The sequence below is a fragment of the Phocoena sinus genome, chromosome 2 (genome assembly GCF_008692025.1).
Source record: "Phocoena sinus isolate mPhoSin1 chromosome 2, mPhoSin1.pri, whole genome shotgun sequence".
Classification (NCBI taxonomy): domain Eukaryota; kingdom Metazoa; phylum Chordata; class Mammalia; order Artiodactyla; family Phocoenidae; genus Phocoena; species Phocoena sinus.
In genome coordinates, this window is record NC_045764.1 from 176115248 (window position 1) to 176125200 (window position 9953).

General features: G+C 57.3%; 1 protein-coding gene across 1 annotated transcript; it reads left to right on the forward strand.

Annotated features, from left to right (window-relative positions):
• The first annotated feature begins 6106 nt into the window (after positions 1-6106).
• LBHD2 (LBH domain containing 2) lies at positions 6107-8986 on the forward strand. Its single transcript, XM_032621765.1, has 3 exons — positions 6107-6175; positions 7687-7842; positions 8888-8986. The coding sequence occupies exons 1-3, from the start codon at positions 6107-6109 to the stop codon at positions 8984-8986; spliced, it is 324 nt and encodes a 107-aa protein (XP_032477656.1).
• Positions 8987-9953: the final 967 nt, after the last annotated feature.

Here is a 9953-nt window from a genome sequence, read left to right on the forward strand (position 1 = left end):
CACACAGCAAAGGCTGGGAGCAGCCGGGACACACAGCTCCTGCCTCCAGTTCTGCCCGTCTCCTGTGGAGAAGGGCCCATGGTGGAGGGCAGAAGGGGGGGAGGAAAAGCAGAATCGGAGGCTGGAGGCAATGATGGACCCCAAGACTGGACTCTGTGGGCTCAGATACAGGCCTCCAGGCCTGTCCTTAAAGATACTCCCCGTCCCAAGCCGCCACTGCACCATCAGAGCTTTAAGCCTCAAGGGCCTTGAGCACTTCCTGAGAGCCCTATTAGGAGTGAGCGAACCCCAGGAGCCGTGAGGCCCTTGTCAGCTAACATCTTGGGTGAAAGGCAACACCTTGGGTGACAGCTATCACCCTCATTAACAAGTAGGGAGAGAAAATCCTGCGCAAGTGGAAAGGAGGTGGGATGGCCTCTGGGGGGATGGGGTGGTGGGAGGGGAGTGTGCCCACACACGCTTTCCTGACACAAGGGTGCCTGGGTGTTGAGAGGGTGTGGCTGCAGCCACAGTGACCACCGCAGCTTTGCCCCTGTCCTTCTGGTCCAGGTACTGTCCATGAAGAAGTGTATGTATACTGGGGGAGGGGTCCCTTCTCAGGACTTAGCTGAATGGGGTACTTGCCTGCCTAAACACTGCCCCGCAGAGCTCCCCGTTGTCACCAGGAACCCATCATCAGGGACCAGTCTCTTAGCCGGGTACTCCCAGCCTTGCCTCATATCTGCCAACCTCTTTTCCCATTCTCACCTCTTTTCTCACCCACATCATCAAGTCTCCCACGCTGCAGCCACCTTGCCCATATCAGGCCTCTGCCGATCCTGACGTGATGCCACCTTCCAGGTCATCCTCCTTGGAAACTTGTGCGAAGAGCTACAGCCATTCCATGGCCAGAAGATGGAGGCACCAAGATTTGGACGGAGTATGCATTTTGACACTGACACTTCTCTGTCTGGCCTGATTCCCCTTTTTTAAAAAAATTTTAATTGTACTGAAGTATAGTTGATTTACAATGTTGTGTTAATTTCTTCTGTACAGCAAAGTGACCCAGATATACACATATATATAAATTCTTTTTCGTATTCTTTTCCACTGTGGTCTGTCACAGAATATTGAATATATAATAGTTCCCTGTGCTCTACAGTAGGACCTTGTCGTCTATCCATCCTATACATACTAGTTTGCCTCTGCTAATCCCAAACCCTCATTCCTCCCTCCCCACCTCCTTGGCAGCCACAAGTCTGTTCTCTATATCTGTGAGTCTATTTTTGTTTTGTAGATATGTTGATTTGTATTGTATTTTAGCTTCCAAATATAAGTGATATCATACGATATTTGTCTTTCTCTGTCTGACTTACTTCGCTTAGTATGATAATCTCTAGGTCCATCCATGTTGCTACAAAGGGCATTATTTCATTCTTTTTAATGGCTGAGTACTATTCCATTCTTTTTAATGGCTGAGTACTATGTACCACATCTTCTTTATCCATACATCTGTCAATGGACATTTAGGTTCTTTCCATGTCTTTTTTTTTTTTCCAATGTATTTTTGAATTTTATTTATTTATTATTTTTGGCTGCGTTGGGTCTTTGTTGCTGCGCGAGGGCTTTCTCTAGTTGCGGTGAGCGAGGGCTGCTCTTCGTTGTGGTGTGTGGGCTTCTCATTGCAGTGGCTTCTCTTGTTGCGGAGCACGGGCTCTAGGCATGCCTGCTTCAGTAGTTGTGGCTCGCGGGTTGTAGAGCACAAGCTCAGTAGTTGTGACGCACGGGCTCAGTTGCTCCGCGGCATGTGGGATCTTCCCGGACCAGGGCACGAACCTATGTCCCCTGCATCGGCAGGCGGATTCTTAACAGGGAAACCCTGTTTCCATGCCTTGGCTATTGTGATGTTTCCCTTTTTTGAACCATCAGACTGTGAATACAGATGAGATCTTATTCATTTTGATGATCCCAGAACCCAGCGCTAGCACTGAGTAATAAGTGTTTACTATTTATGTTTAATATTAAGATTTATTAATAAATAAATGCTTAGTTTATGAACAAATGGGTAGACGAATGGTGAGAAGATGGGTGGATGGGTGAATGCTGGAGATGGGTGGTGGAAAAAGAGAAGTGAGAATGATTTACTTCTGTTTATGTGTATGGATGACATAAGAATATAGGAATAGATGAATTCATCTCAGAATGATGGATGGGTAAGTTACTAAGTGGGTAGGTGGTTGGTGGGGAATGAATGACTGCATGGGAGGTGAATTAATGGATGAGTGATGGATGCAATGGCAGAATGTGTGTGTGGTTGGGTGGATGGTGTATAGATAATGGTTGGATAAGTACTGGAAGGATGGTAGATAGTGGTGCTAGATGGTATGTGGTAGGAAGATGGTGGATGCACCTACATAATGGTAGTTAAGTGATGATGAATAGGTAAATAGACTGTAGGTTGATAGATGGCGGGTGGGTGAATGTGGACACTAACTTGACGGATTGATGGATACTGAAATATCCATAGATAGTGGATGCATTACAGGTGATAGGTGGTGGGTGGTGGATGCCTGTTGGGTGAATGGATCATGGGAGTATGGATGGATGGTGGATGAACAGTAAGTGGATGCTTGTGAAGGATCTAGCTGTGGAGAATGGATGGCAAGATGGTAGATCAATGTGAATGGATATATGATTGATGGATGGATCATCAATGGTGAACAAGTCAATGGTGGCTGGAAGGTGCATGAATGGCAAATAAATGGATGGTTGCTAGGTCAAGAGATAATGGTTTGTGTACTGTGGACGTGTAGATGAAAGGTGGATGGTGGACAGATAATGAATGGGTGGATTCTGGATAGATAGATGATGATTAGGTGATGCATGGATGATGGCTAAATGATAAATGGCTACATCTTGGAATATAGATGCATGAAAGGTGAATGGTGGATGGGAAGATGGTGGAGAGATGGTAGATGGATGCTAGGTGGTCAGTGTACTGTAAATGCAAGGTTTAATGTATAGATAGAGGAAGATGGGTAGATGGCAAATGGATAGTGAATGGATCATAAATGAATATGGATGTTGAGTGAATAGTGAATAATGGATGGGGGATGATGCACAGATAATGACTGGCTGGATGGCGAATGGATTGTAATGGTGGAGGAGTTACGGTGGATGAATGCTCACTGCTGTCTCTCTACTCTATCCCCAGCACCTAAAGTAACGCTTGGTACATAGAGGGCACTCAGTAAGTTTTTCTAGAATGGATGAATATGGATGGGTGGTAGATGGCACTTGCATGGGTTTCGGATGAATAATGAATTATGGATGACGAATGGATGATAGAGGATATTGTGAGATGGGCAATGAATGGATAGATATGTGTGAATAGGGATAAGAGTTGGGTGAACGGTAGATGGCCAGTGGGTGGGGGGTGGTAGATTATGGTTCATAGAAATACGAGTGGATTAGGGAGGGGCATGACTGGTGACTGAATTGTGAATGGGTGAATTGTGGCTGGCTGGCTGGAGGCTAATGGTTGGGTGGTGAATCAATTCAGATAAATAGACAGTAGATGGCAGCTTGATGATTCACGGCCAGATATGTGGTGAATGGATAAATCATCAGTAGATGGATAGATAGTTGTTAAATATTGATGGAAAGCTGTTACCTAGTGAATGATGGATATGTAGCTGGTGGATGGATGGATGGTGAATTAAGGACTGAAGGGTGGGTATTTTCATGGTGTACTGATGCTTGGTAAATGGTGGGTGTGGTGGGGAATGGATGGATGCATGGTGGTTGGATGGTGGTTGAACGGTGGATAGTGAATGGATGCCAATTGGATGGTGGAAGTTAGGTGGTGGATTGTGGATGGGACAGATGTTGGTTTATTGATGGAGGGTAATGGATGGTAGATGGTCGATGTTGGGTGGCGGTTGAATGGTGATTGGATGGTGGAAGAGACACGAATAGATGGCGCATGGTAGATGACGGTGGTTGGATAAGTGGATGCCGAATGGTGACGGATTGTGGTTGTTGGATGGACGTTGGACGTTGGATAAATGATGGTGGATGTTAGGTGCCGGACGGTGGAAGGCTGGGGAATTATGTGGATCAGAGGTTAGGCATCTTGGCCTCAGGTGTCAGGCCTATCCACCGGGCTGAATGAGACTGATTGTCCCGAGGCTGTTTTGTTCCTTTTGGGGAATGGCCTCAGGGGTGAGGAGGGGACTGGTGCAGTGACACGCCCCGCCCACGCACATATTGGCCCTCACACTTGAGCGTAGTCCTCTTCACTCCGCCTTCCAATTGGAGGGCGTCCTCTGTGTACCCGGCCCCCCAAAGTCTGCCCGCTGAATTCCTGCACCCCAAACTTGAGGCTGGGCGCCTCAAGTGGCCAGGATCAGGTTCTGGGGGATGCGGGCTTGTCAAAGGGAAGTTGAGGCCGGGGTGCTACCTGGGAGCTGGAGCTGGGAAGGGCGGTGGCCGGTAGCCGAGGGGCGTGAGTGTGAATGAAGGGCGGGGCGAGGGACAGCCCGTGGGCGGAGAGCGCGGGAGACGAAGGGAGGGGGCGAGCCACGGAGGGCGAACGGGGCGAGCAGCTCCAAGCCCCGCGTGGCAGCCCCGGCGCGTGCATCCAGCGCGGGCGGGTGAGCGTGAGGCACAAGGGGCGCCCCTCCTCACCCTTGTCCCTGCCGGGGCCCCGCGGGGCGCCCGGGCGGCCAGGCGCGGCGTGGGTGGGAGAGGAGGAAGGGGCGAGTGGGGGGGTTGAGTCGGAGCTCCCTTGAGAAGGGGAGGGTGTGGGGACCTTGGCTGCTGGACGCTGCGCTTTGGGCGAGAACAGTATATGTGGGGGCTGTGCGCGGCCATACCTGGCCCCACACACCTGGCAGCTGAGGGAGGTGTGGGTGGCGGAGCCTTAGATGTGCGGATGCCCCACTGGCACTGGCCCCTGGCGCCGGGCTGCGGGGTGGCAGCCCTCAGGCATTTGCTGGCTGCCTGCTTGCCCCCTTGGCTCTATCACCTGTCTCTACCGCCCCTCCTCTCTCCTTCTCCATCCGCATAATCTCTCTGGGTCAGTTTCTGTCTTCTCTCTGTACCTCTCTTTCTCCAGTTCTATCAGCTCTGCGTTGTCTCTGTGGCCAGTGGGTTTTTCCTGCCTGTCCCTCTGGCCCTTTATCGCATCTGTCTGAATCTCTGAGTCCACTTTCCTGGTCTCTGTCCTGGCTCCCCGGGCTCTACTTGAGGTTCTGGGGTCCTGGGATGGGATCCCCCATGAAGGGCTCCTCTGGAGGGACTGACCTGGGAGCATCAGCCTGGGGGGAGGGGCTTTCACAAGCTCTGGGATTGGGTGGAGGCTCAGGTGGGTATGCCCTGGGATGCCCACTGCAGTGTGTGGTCCCCTCACAGCCTTCCCTGGGTCCCAGTGGGACTTCAGCTGACCTAAGCTGGGTGCTGGGTGAAAGAAACCTCGTTTCCCAGAAAGGCAGCCATCCTGTTTTGCTGGGTGGGCACAGGATCCCCTCCCCACAAGCAGCAGGGCATCACAAGCATTCCAGCCTGCCGGTCAGTGCCCTCCCTGCCAGCACTCCTGCCCCTTGCACGTGGCCGCTGCTGTCCCCCGAGCCAGCGCCCAACGAGGTGTCTGCCTGCCAGAGCCCGCCCCCATTTCTGCCTCTGGCCTAGTGCAGGTGGAGAGTTTGAGGCCGGCGCCCACGAGTCCTGGCAGGACCTCTCTTCCCAGAGCCCCTGCTGTGTGGTCTCTGGTGGGGCTCCCTTGCCCCTGCGCCTGGCTTGAGTGGGCGTGGCCACACGCAGGCAGGAGGTCAGTCTCCCTTCGCCTTGGGTGTGCAGGGTGTCCGTTCTCAGGGAGGACTGAGCACTCCTGCCACTGCCCCGCTGCAGCCTGGGCACACCGTGTGGGACCTGTCCCTCAGCGCCCCCTCTGAGGGTGGACTCGGGCAGGGAGCAGCAGTGAGAGAGGTCCAGCCTGGGCTGTGGGTGCTGGGCCTGGGCTGGAGTCGTCTGAAGCCTCCGGGAGGCGGGTGGGGTCGAGCACCTGGCCCACAGCAGACACCCCGTTTCTGCTCCTCGTCTCCGAGCAGCCCAACGTGGCAGCAGCATGAGTGCCCCCCAGCCCGCCGTGCCAGAGCTGAACCCAGCTGAGGAGGCTGGAGGCCTGGCAGGACAGGTATGCAGTTGGGACCCTGCGGTCTGCCACCCTGGAGCCCTGGCCTGCGACTCAGCGCATGCCTCAGTTTACCCATCTGGGTGGAGGTTCCCCTCTACGGGGGTCTGATCTGCAAAGCAGACCTTGTGCCCAAGACAGTCTGCTCTCTGCTGGGTGAGGCCATGCCCGGGTCCCCTGCCCTCAGTGCTACTTTTCCGGGTGGTATTGATGGAGCTGAAAAGTGAGGTCCCTGCCTAAGGGGTGCCGTCCTGATATCCTGAGTGCTGGAGTTGGGCTCTTCTCATTGTTGGGGGCAGTGGGACCAGAGTGGGGGGACCAGCCCAGAGCTGCACGAGGGCCAGTCTGGAGCCTGGGCTTGCCCTCCTGGCGAGGCGGACGGGGAGGGTGGACACCAAACTCCACGGGCCCGGATCACCTTCCCCCACTGTCTGGGCAGAGGAGCGCCCCTGGGCGGGGACCAGCAGGGTTCCCTGGAGGAGGGTAGGAAGGAGAATGGCAGGGTGGGATGGGGGGAGAGGGATTCCCAGAAGGAGCCCCTGGACTGGCAAGGCCAGCAGGAGGTCCAGTCATTGGGCCATGCTGGGGTCCCTGCTCTGTTGTCACTCCGATTCCGCAGATGTCCCAGGCTAGTGACACCTGTTTTCACACTTAAGGGTCACCTGTGGTACTTTGTTAAAATGCTGTTTCCTGGGCCCCCACCCAGAGAGTGCATTTAAACACATGTTCAGATGGTTCTGCTGGGGGACTCAGGGCCATTTAACAAAGTCCTGCCGGCTGTGTGCCTGCCCTTCCTCGATGCACCTTTGGGGGAAGGCAGACACGCACCAAGCAGTTCTCTTTCTGGGTAAAAGAAGGGGGGGTGGAGAGCTCCAGGAAGGGGACCAGCCGAGGCAAAGGCACGGAGGGAAGTCAGGGCTGCTGTGGCGCCCGGGCCGGAGGCCTGTGCCGCGGCACTGGTGGTTGGGGCCTCTACCTTGGAAGGCCTTGAATGGGAGGCGGAGATGCTGAGGGCACCAGGAGAGCTTGGGGAGGCGGCCCCCCCGCAGGGCTCCTGTGGGCACTGAACAATGAGCCCGGAGCAAGTCCCTCAGGTTGCCATGGCAACAGCTTCCCAGCTCCTCCGAGCTGGGGAGGAGGCCAAGGGCCCAGTAGGAAAGACCCCAGGAAGGGGCTTTGCAGGATACCGGAGACAGCTGGGGATGCACAAAAGCCCTGAGCTCGCTCACCATGTGACCTTGGCCTTCTGGTCTCAGGCTGCTGTTTGTTAAATGGGCCTAAGGGCTGAGCCCAGGTGGGTCCTGTGTTGCCCCAGGGAGAGCCTGCAATCCCAGGTGCTGAGTGCCCCAGCTCCAGCGGTGGGATGGGGGAGGGGCCGGGACCCTCTGGGGGATGTGCATGTACGCGCATGTGCTCTCCTGGCCCTGAGGACTGGGACAGTGCAGGACAGGCATGGCAGGGAGTGGGGAGCCCAGGCCTGGCGTCGCCTTGACCCCCACCCACCCTCCCGGCAGGCCATGGTGGGTGCCCGGGAGAAGGGCCCTCGGGTGGGCCAGCGGCTGCCCTCAATCGTGGTGGAGCCTGGCGAGGGGGGTGCCGTGGCGAGCGGGGAGCTGCGTTGGCCTCCGGAGGGCGCCCAGAGGGGGTCCGCCCAGAGCCAGGCTGCTGCTGCTGAGTGAGGGGGCTGCCTGTAGGGGTCCCGAGAGGAGTCAGGAGCCGGGTCCCCCACCCTCCAGCCTGCTTACACCCATTCACCTGCCTGCCCTGTGAGCTTCTGCCCGGCGCTTAGGCGCTGCCTGGCCTGCCCATCTCCCTATCACCGTCCCCCTCCCATCGGCACACGAGGTCCCCTCATCCGCTGTTGTGGCCCCTGGCCTGGCACACAGGTATGGGTCTGTTCTCACCCCTCGCCACCCGGTCCCGCCCCCTCTCCCCTCGCCCTCACGATTCATTACCTTTGGGACAGGCGTGCATTGCCCACCAGAGCCTGCGCGGGGTACAGGTGTGGGTGCGAGGCCGGGGAGATGGGCCAGCCTGGTGGGAGGTGCCTGTCTTGACGTGGGCACCCTGGTTAAAGGCCGAGGGGCTGCCAGAGCCAGCGGAGCTTCTGGGAGGGGGATGCGGGCAGGAGAGGGGTCAGCCAGGAGCCAGCCCTGCGGCACGGGAGAAACAGCGGGCTGGGCAGTGAGGGCCTCTGTGGAGGAGGCATGAGGGGTGCGTTGTGCCCTGGCTAGCTCTGTCCCCTGGAGACCCCTGGGGAGTCTGTCCCAGGGAATTCAGCCTCAGCTGGGGCTGCTTGACCCCCCGCCTGCCGGTTGCTCCTCCCCAGAGGCCAGCTCCCCGCCCCCGCTGCAGCCCTCCCCGGCCCCTTGCAGCCGGGGCCCAGAAGAAGCCTGTCCCTGCCGTGCTGCCCACCTCTCCCCAGACTCCCCTCAGCCTCTGCCAGGTCTGTCCAGGGTCCGCCCCTCGGGTGACCAGTGACACGTGGGCTCTGGGGAGGTCCCGGGCCTCCTCCCAACCTCTGGTGGCCATGCTCTGGGGCGGGGGCTCCCAGAGCCTGGCCTCATCCGCCCTCTCTCACCGAGGACCACGCACCCAGCACCTCCTCTCCTTCGCCTGTGGGGAACTTGGGGCCTGCCCCACCCTCGCACGTTTCCTTGCAGACCTGTCAGAAATGCATCACCCACCAACATGGAGGCCCTTGTGTTTCTGCAGCCTCCCTCACCGCGTCTGCCGGGAGCACCAGGGAAGGTTCCAGATGGCACTGGCAGCAAGCGTGCCAGCTCTGAGGACCAGTCCCCCTGCACCCAGTGATGGGGCAAGGACATGGCCAGATTCCGCTGTCCCTGGGCTCTGACAGCTGAGAGGGCCTCAGCCCCAGAGCGGCTGGGGATGCTTAGAGCAGCCTGGGCCTGCCCGGGCGCCCAGTAGGCAGAGCTGAGCTACCACCTCCGGCCTCACCAGCTCCGCCAGCACTGCAAGCCCCTGCCCTCTCCTGTCCACAGCCCAGGGTCCGGATCACACCCCTCCTTGTTCTCTGGTTGGAAGCAGAAATAAAGACTCTTCCTGGTGGTCAGGGGGTGCACCTGGTGGGGATTCGAGGAGCTAAGGACAATTTTGGTTCTGCCAGTGGCATTCCAGGCAAGGGCCTCTGTTCAGAGCCCATGCTGACCAGACCAGAGTGCCCAGTGAGTGACCACTGGGTGTTCCACACTGGGGGTGAGGGTGGTTGGCGGGACTGTCGTGTTTGCTGCTCTGGCGCCCTGCCTAGGGCCCTCTGCTCTGCTCGGCCTCAGCTGAGGCTGTCCAAGGCAAGACCAGCTTCCTCTAGGTGGCCTCCCCCCTCTCCTTGGGACCTCCAGCCCTGGCTGGACCCCGAGGCAGGACTTCTCCTGTCACCCCCTACCCACTCTGGGTGCAGTAGGGCACAGGAATGGTACATAGGTGGGGTGCACTATTCCAGCTTGAATCTTATTAAATCCTTGCGTAATCCCATCGTATGGATGAGGAAGCTGAGGTGCGAAGTGAGGAGCCCAAGGCTAGTGCAGGCCCCGGCTATGACGGGATCCCTGAAGTTGGGAAGCCACTGATCCAGCCAGAGTGCCCACGTGGGAGATTGGGTAGCACCTCCTCCTGGGCCACGCGAGGGCCCTATCCCTCCATGCGGTACAGCGACATCGTTTCTTGGCTCTGCTGGCCGGTTGGGGTGGGCCTGGGGCGCAGAAACCTGATCACTGCCTGGACCCACTCCCCAGCTGTGCCACCCTCCCTCCCATCGTCC